Source organism: Perognathus longimembris, chromosome 4 (assembly GCF_023159225.1).
Source record: "Perognathus longimembris pacificus isolate PPM17 chromosome 4, ASM2315922v1, whole genome shotgun sequence".
NCBI lineage: Eukaryota > Metazoa > Chordata > Mammalia > Rodentia > Heteromyidae > Perognathus > Perognathus longimembris.
The window spans coordinates 5,764,399-5,780,127 of record NC_063164.1 but is presented as its reverse complement, the minus strand read 5'-3'; the positions used below and the strand labels follow the sequence as shown (position 1 = coordinate 5,780,127).

At 40.2% G+C, this 15,729-nt stretch overlaps 1 protein-coding gene and 1 long non-coding RNA gene across 3 annotated transcripts in view; one reads left to right on the top strand and one right to left on the bottom strand.

The window, feature by feature from the left end:
* Nucleotides 1–15,729, top strand: part of Dis3l2 (DIS3 like 3'-5' exoribonuclease 2) — a 312,571-nt gene that overhangs the window by 180,559 nt on the left and 116,283 nt on the right. For both annotated transcript variants that reach the window (XM_048344518.1, XM_048344519.1), the window contains exon 10: nucleotides 6,072–6,151. In XM_048344518.1, coding sequence (XP_048200475.1) covers nucleotides 6,072–6,151 — 80 coding nt within the window. The remainder of the gene's footprint in view (nucleotides 1–6,071; nucleotides 6,152–15,729) is intronic.
* Nucleotides 11,497–12,118, bottom strand: LOC125350198. The gene is made up of 2 exons (XR_007210696.1): nucleotides 11,749–12,118; nucleotides 11,497–11,568 (listed from the first exon to the last, which is right to left on the bottom strand). It is a non-coding gene; the product is annotated as an uncharacterized LOC125350198 (long non-coding RNA).

The window sequence follows — 15,729 nt, the reverse complement described above, 5'->3', positions numbered from 1 at the left end:
TCTCAGGTCATTTTTTCATTCATTTGCCCATCAACTATTTGTTAATGTGTGCCTTCAGTGTGCTGGAATGGATACACAGATAGAAACAAAAGCCAGTATTAGAGCTAAGCTTGTTATTGGCTCTCAGTCTGTCACAATGATAACACTCGTCCTTACATAATCACCAAGAACAGTGTCCGGTGCTATTGGGAAGGGACTGGTGACAAGCATGGACAAGACAGATGGGGAGATACAGTATCTTGTCTCAGGTGAGACCAGGGTTCCCTGGAGAGAAGATGATGTTGCAACAGGACTTTGTTTAAAAGCTAGGAAGGCCAGCACTGATGGCTCATACTAGCTACTCAGGAGGTTAAGAGCTGGAGAACCTAGGTTCAAAGGCCGCCTAAATGTTGGATTGGAGATGTGACTCAAGTGGTAGAGTGCCAGTTGTGAGCAGGAAAGCTAAAAAATTTTGAGGCTCTGAGTTCAAACCCCAGTACCAACATCGAAAAGGAAAAAAAAAATGTTAGACAGGTCTAAGATCTTGGAGATTGGTGGAGTGTGTGTCCCAGTTCAGGAACAGCACAGTGGCTCAGGGATGGAGTATACACGAAAAAAGTTTGTCACAGAAGGCACATGTCAGGTGTGTACAATCTGACTAGAAAAACATATAGAGGACTTTGACCTCGGCCCTGAATTTCTATTTTACTCAGCAAGAAGGGATGAAAGGTTGTGACTATAGAGATACTTTAAGGTGATTCCTCTGGCAGGAACCATGACCTTGGAGGAACAATTACTTCGATGTGGTAGGGGTCCTCACTAGACAGTGACTTTCGGCTGAAAGGAGCTGGAGATGTTGATCCTCTAGGAAGAGGAAGAAGCTACAGGGCCAAAGGAGGGGGTTCAAGTAATAAAGGAACAGAAATTCCTTCTATGCTTCAGTTCTTTCCTGGGGCCCTTGGCCAGGTTGAGAGATTATAGAAGGCTTTTAGTTGTTCATGTGTCCTTTTCCCAGGCCAATGTCTTTGAGTCAAACAGGCTCAAACAGGCTTAGTAGTTTGCTGTCCCTTTAAAAAGTTCTACTAAACCCTTCCATCACGTGCCTTCAGAAACTTTGGTTACATAACATTGTCTGATTTGGAATTCTGCAGCCTCATGGACTAGAGTCTTTTTCTTTCCCTCCCCCACCTGGCACTTTATTTTCTGTGGACCAGGGTTAGCTTCTTTCTAACCATTGTTGCGGAACTCTTCAAATATTTGGTCTCACAGGTTCTAAAACCTGGCAGGCCAGCCTGCTCCCTGCAGATTGTGAGACCAAAGCCTTCCGGAAAAGGAGCCAGTGCAACCCCAAGCATGTTAACAGCTGGATGGCCCCTTGCCCCAACTCCACCTCATGGGGCTGGGCTCCCAAATGCTGAGGCCAGCAGCTCCCAGCCACTGTGGCCCATGATCAGAAGGAGCAATCAGGCTCCACATCGTGGCCGATTCATAATCATGGCAACAACACCAGATTCAGCCACTGGCTCTTCACATTGGGACTGGGGTTTGTCAAGGTCACTCATCATTCCCTTGCCTTTGCTCAGTGTTCCACAATGGGAGAGAAACTTTGAAGTCTAGTGCTACCAGTCCTTGTTGGGAATTCTCTGAGCTTGCTGTGTCTAGAAGTGCATTCTCCTAATAGTCTCTACTGTCTCTGTCTTCTGTCACCTAACACATGATTTTGAAATAGTGTAGTCCCTCACAGTGTGCATGTGTACTCATTTATATCTTCCTCACAGTCCCCGACCCCCCAACATTGAACACGACTTCAGGCAATTTGTAGATAGTACATACAATACAATGACTTTCCTAAATTTAGGAAATTAAGTAAAAGGCATCGTTTAATAGAAAAAGTGAGCATGTGTACAACCAGGGTACAAGTTAGTTCACAAAGTTCATAAAGTTTTCTACAGGCAGTTACAGATGTTTTCATGGGTTTCTAGCAGCCAAAGCAAAGAGAGAAACTTAATCAAGGATAAAATTTGTGTGTCTATAGGATGTAGATTCAGTTTTGGAGAGAGCATTTCCTTGCACTATTCAAACTACCTCCAAAAGGGTCATAAAAGAACACCACATGATCTCTGGCCCCTGCCTCTATCAGCTCTCCTGCAGTGAATAGCATGGCCATTCCATTGACTTCTTGTAGGCTTGTTGGCAGCGTCTCTTATGCAGGCCTTTGGCTCCATTGGAGCCTGGTCTGTGTTCCAGCGTAGGTAGAGGGGCTCCCTGAGGACCTTTATTTCTAGGAGATGCTCTGCCACAGAAAAATAACGTGGGGTAGGAGTTCTGGCAAAACCTACCGATACCAACTTAATAAGGAGCTCTGAAAAGTCTTACAATTAAGAAATCTGCCTACCATCTCCCAAACTGATTGAATCCCAAGACCTCTGTCAAAAACTAAAATGCTTCTAGGATGTGGAAGAGCACATCCTCGTCCAGCACTTTGGAGCTGAGGCAGGAGGATTGTGAATTTGAGGACTGCCTGGGCTACCTATCACGATCTTGTCTAAAAAGAATAGAAACACTTATTTGGCACATTAGGAAACAGTGATCTAAAGCAGGGGGTCAGCAAACTTTCTATAAGGTCTACACAGCAATTTACCCCCCAGTGCTGGTGATTGAACCTTGAGCATACTAAGCACTTGTTCTATGGCTGATCTAGATCCCTAGCCACAAGAGTAATGTTTAGATGGCATATGTTTATGGCAGAAAGGCCTTCTTAGTACTGTTTCTTAGTTCAGTATTAATTTAGACTTCCATGAATCTAGTTTAAGAGCAAATATGGGTGTATGGGGCAGGGGGATAGTACAGAATTTCTAGTGTAGAATTTTCCTCAGAAAATAATTATGGGTTCTCTCAGGGAAGACTTTACATACTAATGCTGGAAACCACTCTCACTTATGGCTGGATGGGTTTTAGGCTGGAAGTATCTCGGTAGCCATTATCATTCCTTCAAAGCATCTGGAGATGTTTAAGAAAGTATGTCTTTCTATTTAACCCTCCCAGAAAACTAGTAAACTGGCTTTCACCACCCCCTTCCAAAGCACCACTAAATTAACAGTGGGTTTTTTTTTTAGTTTGACTTAGACATTCTTCTAGCTTATGATGTCATTATGATGAAAGAATGATCAAACCTTTCCTACCACCCTCTCTGACATTTCAGTTTTAGCTACACGTGTTTTTATTGAGTACACATTTAGCTAGGTTTTGTGTGTGTGTGCATGTGCACAAATATTAGGCTTGACCTCAGGGCCTTACACTCTCACTTGCCTTTTTCACTCAAGGCTAGAACTCCTACCACTTTTGGCATTTTGCTGGTTAATTAGAGACAAGAGCCTCAGGGACTTTTCTGCTTGGACTGGCTTCAAACCAGGATCCTCAGATCTCAGTTTCCTGGGTAGCTAAGATCCAGGCATGAGCCACCAGTGCCTATCTTGCTTTAGCTAGATTTTATGGAGGATAAAAAGGAGCAAGGAGTAGAAAGTTGTTCTTTCTTCACTTTGTGAATGGATTTCAGGGACCTTACCAGTTTGGAACTCATTGTTGCAGTGTCAGAATTCATTTCATCTTTCTGGCTTTTTCTTTTACTACCCATCCCCCTCCTCAACAAATACTTCCAAGATGTAGCTTTTATTTGAGACAGAACACAGCCTTGAGAAACATGCTTTTTGGGGGTTCCTGGTATTTGTTTTTTCCTCTTGGACTTAAAACCTGTTTTTAAATTTATTTTTGATGGTCCTGGGGCTCAAGCTTGGGACCCTTATACATGTGGAAAAACACCCTACTAGACTGTATCCCCAACCCCACAGTGTTTTCTATGAAGTGGGCAGAAAACTCTTGCTAGAAATCCTTAGACTTCAGCTTTGTGGAATTCTCCTGGAAATATAGTTTGCATTCTTCCTGGGACTTTTCTGAATGCTTTTGCCAGTGCAACTGGCAGTACAGGCTTCTCCTTGCCTTCCGTGTGTGTGTGTGTGTGTGTGTGTGTGTGTGTGTGTGTGTGTGTGTGTGTGTGTGTACCAGTGGGTCCATAGAATATCACATCTATATTTTTAAAGACGTATTTAGCAAGAAGAATCTAAATCAGTGTTTTAAAACAACCCTAAACACCCTCATAAGCAATCTTACATATTTGACTAGAAAAGATTCTCTGCAGTATTTTTTTTCCATTTATAAAATGAATACTTATTTGCAATGAATCTAAACATGAAAAAGCATAAAGGAAAAAAATTATAATGCTATCACCCATTGGTCAAGCCTGTGAAGATACAACACATTAAAAAAATCACACTTTAAAATTTTAAATTAACAAAAATTTGGCAGCAAAATTTTCCCTTTTGGTATGTAGTTCCATAACTTTGAAGACCTACATAGCTATTAGCATAATCAAGAGCAGCAAAGTTCTCTCCACCTCACAGATATCTGAGGCCCTAGCCTCATGATCTGCTCTCTTGTCACTATAATTTCATCTTTTTGGGAATGTCATAAATGGAATCACATAGTATGCAAGCTTCCCCATCCCCCCACCTTCTGTGCTAGGAATGGAACCTTGGGAAAAAAAAACAAAGCCAGCTTCCCCCAACCCCCTTTTTCCCCTCTTTTTAGATAGTCTTACTGTGTATCTTAGACTGGCATTTGCACTCATGATCCTCCTGCTTTTTAGCTTCCTAAGTGGTAGTATTAAAGATATACATCACTATACCCAGCTTAAGATCCTTTTAAAAATTGTCCTTTTAAAAATTTGAGAATTCTGAAGTACATTAGAATTCATATAATATATAGAAATTTTATATGTATGTGTGTATATATGTGTGTGTGTATATATATATGTATAGTGTATATATATATATGTATGTATAATGGTAGAGTTTTTATTTCTCCAAAAAGCTATTGTGAAAGTAGTGGTGCATTTTATAATTAATACTGTCTTAGAATTTAAGTGTTATGATGAAGTCTGGAATCTGTGAGGACGAGAGCCGTTGTGGAGGGTGAAAGGAGATTAGGAAGTAAGTGGGCAGTATGAGATTGGATTTTAAAAGGCCCTGAGATGTGAGCAGCATGCAGCTTCAGGACCCTGGGGGACCCCTGGATGCAAGTCTTCAAGCGTTGCTAAGTGCAGTCTCTACCAGCATGGCCCCATCATCAGTCAAGAGGAGACAGGGCAGGAGTGGATGAGATGGAGGGACTTGGAAAGAGTCTACTGGGAGCCAGGATACCAGTGTCAAGTGTGGTACGGGGTGGAGGGTAGCTATTGCAGGATGCCCCAGCATCCAGGCCAGTGTCTGGGTAAGAAAGGGCTGGAACACTGGGGACAGATGTTGCTAAACACCTTTAGGTATTTCTAAGGTAGAAATGGATGGGTTGATGCAGCATGTTATGTGGGAAACTTTAAAAATAAAAGGAGAACATCCTTATGCTACATGGATTAAGTATGAGATGCTGTGAGAAGATAAATGAGCATGAACGGAACTTGAAACACAAGATTATTCCAGGGACACAAATGGTGATTTGGTTAACTGTGATAATATTGTACTTGGAAACAGTCTAAATGGCTCAAGGTTTTTTCACAGCATTTTCTTGTGCCCTGTCCCCATGTCACAAGTTAGGAAGCTTGCTTTTTTGGCACACCCTATTTGTTCAAGATAAGAAATGGATCAGTAAGAACCTCCAATTTATCCTTGCACACAAACTTCCACCTGTCCTGTTGATGGGAGGCAAATTACAAACTGGCCAAAGGAGTATAATTGGACAAAGGGACTTGCCTTTCTTGTCAGAGAGCCTTCCTGAGAAGCAGCCTTGCTACCAACTGCTCACACTTGTTCCCACTCAGGAGACCGGAGTTGGTACCAGTTCATAAGAGGAGCAGCAAGAGGAAGGCTCGCCTTACATTTTAGCCTCATGCTTCTCCCTGATCAGAGATGGATTATCGAGGTTACTCTTCACGCTATGTAACAGAGTCCATGTGTAAAATGAACTGTTTTAATGCTGTATTTCAATGAATTAGAGTTTCAGTTGTTTGTACCATTACTAATTATATCTTAAATCTTTCCTAGAAAAGACTGTGTCTTCACCATTGACCCATCAACTGCCCGGGATCTTGATGATGCCCTCTCCTGCAGGCCACTCACAAATGGTAGGGATAGAACTTTCTCTGCTATACCTGGTAGCAGGCAGTCTGCATTCCTGTGCGCTTTGCCAGGCTGCATGGAGCTTCCTCAGCAATGTAACTTGCAGTTTGCTTTGTTTCTGAACTTGACATAGGTCTCTGAGCTTACACAACTGTGTGCTCTCAGGATTGTGTTCTGGGTGACTCTGGTGAGGGTAAGAATGAGAAATGCTCTCTATCCTGAGCTCATTTGACCCTTGAAATTAGAAGGGTGAGAGACAGAAAACGTTGTTACCAAGCAATATGTTTTAGTTCTTTTAACAGCTTCCTCCCACTCTCCTGGCTATCAATTAGAGAAGGTTGAAGAGACAACTTCTGTAATTTTTTACGAAATTTATGTCTTTACAATTCAGAGTTTAGTCACCTATTTACAAAAACAAACAGTAGCTTAATTGCTCCCATTTTGAACAATCTCTGCTGTGTGCAAAGGCTCAGGCAGGCCAGCTGTCTGTGCAGGAAGAGTTCACTCTCCTGAGCACCAGGGTAAAATGGGTCCAGGCAGAAGGCCTGGTAACTGTAGGCTGATTGTAGGCCATAGGTAGGCTCACCCTAGGCCACACTTCCCTCTGGGTTACAGTTTTGCTCTGTTAGTGGTCTAATGCTTTAAAAACCATAGCTTCACTTACTCTGTCCAGTTTTATAGCTGTTAATGGCCATAGTCTAATAACTGTTTCCCCATCTCTACTAGCCTTGGCACCCCTGGCCTCGCCCAGGGACAGGCGGGAACTGGCACTTGTTCCACCTCACTCACTCAGTGTACTGCAGTTTTGTATCTAGCATACAAGTTTACCAGCAGAGGCTTTGTGAGAGAAAGAGTAAAAGTTGCGACAGAAAATGTAGATGGAGCCAAATTTTCAGACGAAAAAATATTCTTGTTTGTTTTGTTTTCTGCCAGTCCTGGGGACTGGGACTCAGGGCCTGAGCACTGTCCCTGGCTTCTTTTTGCTCAAGGCTAGCACTCTACCACTTGAGCCATAGCGCCATTTCTGGCTTTTTCTATATATGTGGTGCTGAGGAATCGAACCCAGGGTTTCATGTATACCAGGCAAGTACTCTTGCCACTAGGCGGTATTCCCAGCCCCCAAAGAATTTGCTAGACAGGAAAGTTACATAGATATTGTTCAGTGGAGTTGTCAAAATGGGGAATATAATTTAGCAGGGAAAAATGAAGTGAAATCAAAACATGTAGAAAGCAGAGAAATGAGCCAGAAGAAACATTGCAGTTATTTGAGCATGAGTTCCTGGACTGGAGATGAGGGCAAGACCCAGGAGAGATGGGATGGACAGAGGTGAGAAAGGGATAATAATACAAACAAGTTTTGGAATAGAAAAAGAACCCAAGATGGGACTAAGGTTCAACCTGGATGATTGGGACATGGAACCTATGAGGAAGAAATTGAAAAGTCTGGGAGGGTGTGGGTTAGGGAGAGTCTGGATATGGCGTTGTCTGGTGATATACTCAAGAGTTGCTTCAAATCCCTTCTAGAGAGGTAGGGAATAAATAAGCTAAAAAGATGTCATTGTATAACTGTAAGCGAGAGATTCCTGCAGGAAAGTAAGCAATGCACTCAAACACAAACAGCGATTTTATTAGGATGATGGGATCACAAATGATTTTTCTCTCCTCTTCTTCCCAGATTTTTATAATGTGGTAATAATAGCTTTATAATGAAAAAATTTTGTAATAAAAAAATTATGAGGTGCCAGAAATCACAAGCTGCCCAGTAGCCTAGTGAACCAGGTGATCAGACCCTTTCCATCTGCAGGGCTTTTCTTGCATTCCAGGGGGACAGTTGACATCTGTTCACTTGGCAGGGCAGCAGCAAAAGGGCATAGGAAAAGAGCCAGGGAAGACTCAGGAAAGGCTTGAGGTGGCCAGTCGAGCATTTTTATGGTGGCTCTTCTACAGTTGGCCTTGGTGACAGCAGTTCCTGCCAATGCCATTTATCCAGGGAGATGAAAAGTGAAAAGTCACTTCCAGTTTGGATTGAGGTGAGGTTGGCTACATTCATGTTCCATTAGTTCCTTGTTCATGTCAGTTCTTGCTTAGAGGAAAAAGTGTGTTATGTTTCAAAAAGCAAGTAATGTTTTCTGGGCATATTTGTGCTGTCTATAGCCATGTTTATTAAAAATACTGTATAAAAGTTATTCTTCCCTTTGGGCTCATTGAAATCATCTGAATTACTGTTCTGTGAAAACTAAACTACACAAGCAGGTATAACATATATAGTTCTCCCTTTCCCTTTTTGTAGAGTTCAGATGTACTTCTAGGCCCTCACCCATGCCTCTTGTTGGGTGCAAGATATTGACAATAATTGTACAAACACACTAGTAGGTTTCAATTACCTTATGAAGACTTCCTAGCCTCATGGAAGCTCCACTTTGGAAGGAATCCCACTACTCATTTGACCTCCACTTAACTCCTTTTTCCGCCTAGAAACACACTGGAGGGGAAGGAACACCCCCATAGGCATTAAATGTGCATTCTTTTCCCATTTACTAAAGATAGTATTTAATAATGAGTGGTGTTACAATGATAACCCTGAATCTAAAGACAGTAAATCACACAGTTTGTCATTTTATGATTGTAATAGATCATTTGCAACACACCTCAGAGTTGACTTCATTACTTAAGTGTGGGAATGCCAGCCACAGTGGTCAGATCACCCTCTGGTTTTTGAGTCACCTCTGCAATATTCACTTATTGAATATCCAGACTGCATTTGAACTTTCTACCTTAAAAGGCAACTCATTCTGCCTTAAGATTGTATGACTCTTAGGAAACATGGAGTCAATTCTGTCTTTATGAGCCACTTTGAGCCACAGCTTCACTTCGAGCTTTTTGGTAGTTAATTGGAGATAAGAGTCTTACAGACTTTTCTGCCCAAGTTCACTTCAAATTGCAATCCCCAGATCTCAGCCTCCTGTGTAGCTAGGATTATAGCCATGAGTCAGTGACACCTGGCTTTCCCACTGTCTTTTTACCCTTAAATTTGTGATTGTTCATGTGCTTATATCTTGACACGGTAGCTTACTCTTCTTTTCCTCCTAAAATAAGTGTTTCTTTGGAATTTTGCATACTTTTCCATTCATTAAATACTGAATTGTATCTTATATTTGCGCTGTTTCTCCAGCTCAGTGAACTGGACTCACTTCTTCCAGAATTTTCTTACGTGAATCTCTTTCATGGTCTGCATTGTTGAGGGTCAGATCTAGGGCACATCTTCAGTGTTTCATTTTCCCCAACAGGCACCATGTTCCCCAAATACCTTTATATTATGAGTTCATCAAGGAATGAACCCATGGACTAGGTCAGAGCCTACTGGATGCAGTCAGTTCCCAAAAGCCCACCAGCTAGCAGCCAAGCCCCCAATATATGAGCCTTGGGTAGCAGGCATCTCAGATTCAAGCCATAACAATGATGTAAGCTGAGAAAGGAGGGTTGAACTCTCCAAATGTAATTATGGGTTTCATTTATTTCTCTTGTCTGTCCATTTTTACTTAATTTACTTTGAAGTTCTATTATTAAATGTATTTAAGAGTATTATATCTTCTTGATAAACTACCACATTGTCATTGTGAAATATACCTCCTGTATCTGTTCTGAAATTATTCTAGCAACTCCAGTTTTCTAGTTACTAGTGTTTTCTTGAAAGACTTTCCCTAATCTTTTACTTTTATTGTTGTTGTTAATACTAATTAGACTTTATTGGAAACTTGTGAAAAAATAGAGTATCATACTGGTGACTGCTTTCATTTTTAAACTCTATATTTAAAGTGGGTTTCTTGCATTGTTATCCTGTTTATCTTTGCCTTTTAGTTCACATTTTTATACTATTTACAATTAATTTTAGTTATAGTTAGGTAAAAGTTTATTATCTTGCTGTTTTCTGTCTCATCTTGTTATTTGTCCTTGTTTTTATTCTTTTAGATTATTTTTCTCCATTATTCCATTTTCTTGTCTCTGTTAGCATACTAGCTATTTCTCTTTTTTTTTTTTTTGGCCAGTCCTGGGCCTTGGACTCAGGGCCTGAGCACTGTCCCTGGCTTCTTCCCGCTCAAGGCTAGCACTCTGCCACTTGAGCCACAGCGCCGCTTCTGGCCGTTTTCTGTATATGTGGTGCTGGGGAATCGAACCTAGGGCCTCGTGTATCCGAGGCAGGCATTCTTGCCACTAGGCTATATCCCCAGCCCCTATTTCTCTTTTTTTTTATTTCATGGTTTTTCTAGACCAGAGTGAAAGTAGTGTTGATGCTATTAACATTTTGGGCAAAGTGCTTTTTTTGTTGTTGTGAGGAACTGCTCTTCGATTTTTTTTGTTTTGTGTTTTGGCATACTAGGTATTGAACTCAGAGCATTTGTGTCTGTGAACAGTTTCTCACAAGCAGAAACTATCAAAGAGTTCCAAGTACAAAACATGAACTATATATAATAAACAAATTGCTGAACTATATAAAATAAACAAATTACTAGAGGCTCAGTGAGGAAATGTCTGAGTTAAGAACTCCAAAGGAATTCAAGAACACAGTGATATTCTCACAGTATATAGTGGAGATAATTCCTATCGTCAGAAAGAATGGAGTGAAATATTTAGTGTAAAGAGAAAATTACCAACCTTAAATTCTATACTTAGCAAAATTATCCTTTAGGAGTGAAGGCGATAACAAAAAACACGTGTCTCTTTCCTGGAGTTTGTTTCAATAAGTCATATTTTAAATATTCAGAGAAGTTGAACTACTAGCTTCCTTTTAGGGTTTTGGATGTTTAAATTCCTTTTACTTTTCCTCTTGCTTTTTTAAGTTTAAATTTTTTTCATTATTGTCAAGGTGATGTACAGAGGGGTAACAGTTACATACTTAAGGTAGTGAATACATATACATTTCTTGTCATGCTTTTTACCCCGTTCCTCATTTTTCTCCCTCTTTCCCTCCCCCAATCACCCAGTCCCCCCCTTGATTTCTTCGTTGTTTTTTTTTTCCAAAAAAAATCTTGCCCTTGATGTATATTGTCAATCTAGTCTGCAATGCTTATGACCACTATGATTTGGGTTCTTTTTCTTTTGGGGGATCAAACAAGGGCACAGAGAGGGAGGAAGGAAGAGTAAACAAATGCAATCATGTTATTCAGTAGACACTGCGTGGAAAATGATCTATGTAACTGTGTGGGCAGTGATGGTGGGGAGAAACTGAGGGAAAGGAAAGAGTGATGGTCAAAAGAAAAGAAAAGAAATGTGAAACACAATAACTAAATTATATGCAAAAAAAAAAAAATTCAAACCCAGAAGAGGAAGCCAGTTCCTTTCAAAATGTTTGATTTTTCTAAAAGAAAAAAAACACTAATAAATGTTTGATATATCTAAGAAAATTAAAGTTGGTCAAAAAAAACTGAAGGCGGGCTGGGGATATGGCCTAGTGGCAAGAGTGCTTGCCTCGTATACATGAGGCCCTGGGTTCAATTCCCCAGCACCACACATACAGAAAATGGCCAGGAGTGGCGCTGTGGCTCAAGTGGCAGAGTGCTAGCCTTGAGCAAAAAGAAGCCAGGGACAGACCAGGCCCCAGGACTGGTCAAAAAAAAAAAAAAAAAAGTGAAGGCAAAATAGACTCTCACAGGTAAACAAGGATGAGAGAACTCATTGCCAGTGGATCTACTTTGCAAGAAAAAATTTTTTTAATTAAAAAAAATTTTTTTTTCTGGAGGCAGATGAAGGAGGATCAGTGAATTGAAGGCTAGCTTGGACTACCTATTGAGGCCTTGTCAAAAAAAAAGTTCTTTGGAGCGAAGGCGAATTAGATGGGTCAGAAGCTCAGATCTAAATAAAGAAAGAATGAAAGAAATAATGGAGTAAAATAAAACCTTTACCTTTCATTTATTTTTTAAAATTCTTTTTACTTTTGGTGGTTCTTGGGTTTTGAACTCACAAGGCCTTATACTTGCTAGGCAGACACTGTATCACCTGAGCCAAGTCCCCAACCCTATTTTTTCTTCTTAGTTGATGTAACAAATAAAATCAAGCCTAAAGATAAGCTTCCAAATGTTTAGAGATAGAGGAAGTTATAAGTCAATTAGTAAATGAATATATAGGGGCTGGGAATATGGCCTAGTGGTAGAGTGCTTGCCTCACATATATGAGGCCCTGGGTTTGATTCCTCAGCACCACATATATAGAAAAAGCCAGAAGTGGTGCTGTGGCTTAAGAGCTAGAGTGCTCTCTTTGAGCAAAAAGAAGCCAGGGACAGTGCTCAGGCCTTGAGTCCCAAACCCCAGGACTGGCCAAAAAAAAAAGTAAATGAACATATACTGTGGTTCTACCAAAAAGTGGGAAACACCTTTTATAATTGTCTTCATACATGCCCCCCACTTCATTTCCTAAAGAGGCATCCAGATAAGTAACCAGACACTCCTGTGCCTTTCATTCATTTCATAGGAAATTTATTTATTTTAAAATTCTTCTACTTCTGATCCTGCCAAAGTAGAAATCTCAAAAAGTAAGTTATGGGGCCTGGGGATATGGCCTAGTGGCAAGAGCGCTTGCCTCGTATACATGAAGCCCTCGGTTCGATTCCCCAGCACCACATATACAGAAAATGGCCAGAAGTGGCGCTGTGGCTCTAGAGGTAGAGTGCTAGCCTTGAGCAAAAAGAAGCCAGGGACAGTGCTCAGGCCCTGAGTCCAAGGCCCAGGACTGGCAAGAAAAAAAAAAAAAGTAAGTTATGGGAGTAGAATTTTGCCTCAAGTGGCAGAGCACTAGCCTTGAGCTGAAGAGCTCAGCAACTGTGTCCAGGTCCAGAGTTCAAGCCCCACTGCCAACTGAAAAAAAAAAAAAGCAAGTTATTAGATCTCATTTTCATTTCTGTAGTATCAGGGTACTGTTGTTTGTTAAACTTAAGATCTTTCCCCTGAGCTTAATAAATTTTTGAAAATGTTTGAGAATGTTAAGATTTAACTTTGGGAAAGATTAAAAAAATATTTTTTGGTGCTGAAAATTGAGCCAAAGGCTTTGCGTGTGGTAGGCAATAATTCTACGTTATTTTTTAGGCATTGTACCACCAAGCCATAATCTCAGCTTTGCAACATATTTTGAAACATGCAAACATGTACATGTGCTTTTTATTTAGCCTCTAATTAGTTTTACATTTTATATCCTACATACTGCACTTTGTATTCATGTTCCTCATTTCAGATACATGATAATGGTAGAATAAATCCAAACTAGTAGAGAGACAAAGGTGATGAAAAATAAACAAAATATTTCAATCTGAAATATGAATGGCAAGAGAAAAATACAGAATAAATTAGGAAAAATAAAAGACACATATTAAAGTTAAAAAAATCGACTAACCTCAGTTCTATAGTTAAAAAGTAAGGTCTGTCAGACTAGATAAGCCTAGCTATATGCTGTTTATAACAGACACATCTAAAACATGACGCCAACAAGAATAAGTATAAAAAGATTAAAAAAAAAAAGTGGCGTGGCTGGATGCCAGTGGCTCGCGCCTGTAATCCTAGCTACTCAGGAGGCTGAGATCTGAGGATTTCAGGTCACAACCAGCCCAGCCAAGTTAGGAAAATCTGTGAGACTTTTATCTCCAGTTAACCACCAGAAAATTGGAAGTGGTACTGTGGCTCAAGTGGTAGAGTGCTAGCTGTGAGCAAAAAAAGCTCAAAGACAGCCGCCCGGGCCCTGAGTTCAAGCCCCATGACCAATAAACAAAAACCAAATAGTGAAAAGCGTGGCATGATTGTATACACCTATAATCATAGCATTCAGGAGGGAGAACAAGAGAATCATGAGCTTAAGGTCAGTCTTGGATACAAAGTGAATTTTAGCTTGCCCTGGGCTACATAGCAAGACCCTGTCTCCAAAAAAAACCCAAAAACAAAAGCAGGAAAAAGATATACTAGTAATAGAGTAAGCAAAAGAAAGCCAATATATTTGTATTAATATCTGATGAACAGATTTTATGGTAGGAGTCATTAATATAATGTCACTAATTTTACATTAGGGCTGGTGATATGGACTAGTGGCAAGAGTGCCTGCCTCATATACATGAGGCCCTGGGTTCAATTCCCCAGCACCACATATACAGAAAATGGCCAGAAGTGGCGCTGTGGCTCAAGTGGCAGAGTGCTAGCCTTGAGCAAAAAGAAGCCAGGGACAGTGTTCAGGCCCTGAGTCCAAGCCCCAGGACTGGCAAAAAAAAAAAAAAGAACTAATTTTACATTAGAAAGACCAATTCATTGAGAAAATTCAATAATATTAAATGTCTATTAACAAATAATTAGCTTCAAAATACATAAAACCACACCTGATGGAAATACAAAGACAAACTAATGCATTTTTAAAATCATTGTGGACTAATTTAATATACTTAATTTTCTCAGGAAATGATCATTTAAACAGATTAAAAATTCAAAAGAACTATTGAAAATTTGAACTACATGGTGCTTGTTCTAACAGCCTTTTATAGGATACAGAACTCATTCTTAAGCACCCAGAAGACATTTAAAAATACTAAATTTTCTGTTAAACCATAAAACTTATTTCAAAAATCATTGATATGATGCAGTTCACATTCTTAGGATACAATGCAATTAAATTAGAAGCACTTGTAAAAAATCTTTAACTTAAAAAGAATTCAACACATTTGGAAATTCTAAGTACATTTCTCATTGTACATCTTACAGATTAATATTAATTAATTAAATATTAAGTATGCTAATACTGAACTACCTCTTCTCTTCCTTTCTACTCCATGATTGTTGGTTAGGTGGATGACATAAATAAGAATGAACTTGGTGGTGCCTTGTATCAATACCCCAAAAGATAAGTAAGTTAAGCTTCTTCCCCATGGCTCCCTCCATCTTTGCCTTCCACAGAGAATGGCAAGTTTTCTTAAGACTGAGGGCTTCTTCTCTTGGTACTCTGCTAATATCATGAAGGAGCCACTTAACTCTGAAATGTGCCTTGTGTGAATCTCCTGGCTATCCTCCTGTGAGTTTAGGATTCTTTAGGCATCTATAAGGAGTCATCATTAAAAAGGGAAACCTCTTTCTAGTCTAAGTCTAGAGAAAGGATTCCCAGGTTGGTAGAGAGCTGACCAACACGGACCTTAGTTACATCATTTGTTAACACTTGGATCTAAGTGTGGTCCCATTATCTCTTGCTTAGTACCAGATGCACAACAAAAGACAGTATCACATTAAACAAGCATTTCAAGATTTGAGTACAGCAAAAGGAAAATCAGCAGAGAGGAACAGAAAGCATCAAAAAGTAGTTTGCTTTCCACTGCTCCCAGTTCCAGACCCAGGCACTGATACTACATCTAGAAGGTTCTAGAAAATGACCTTGAGCTTACTTCTATATAAAAAGTCTGTTTAATTTGCTCCTCCCCAAGAGCAGTTACATTAGGGAGATTCATTCCTTTTGGAGAAGAATGTGCCCATGCCCTGCTCTGAAAGCCACATCAGTGAGTGATCTTGTTAGCTCACTGCACTGGCAGTGGAAAAGAAGCAGATTGTCTTGGCTGTGCCTTCTGGTAGGA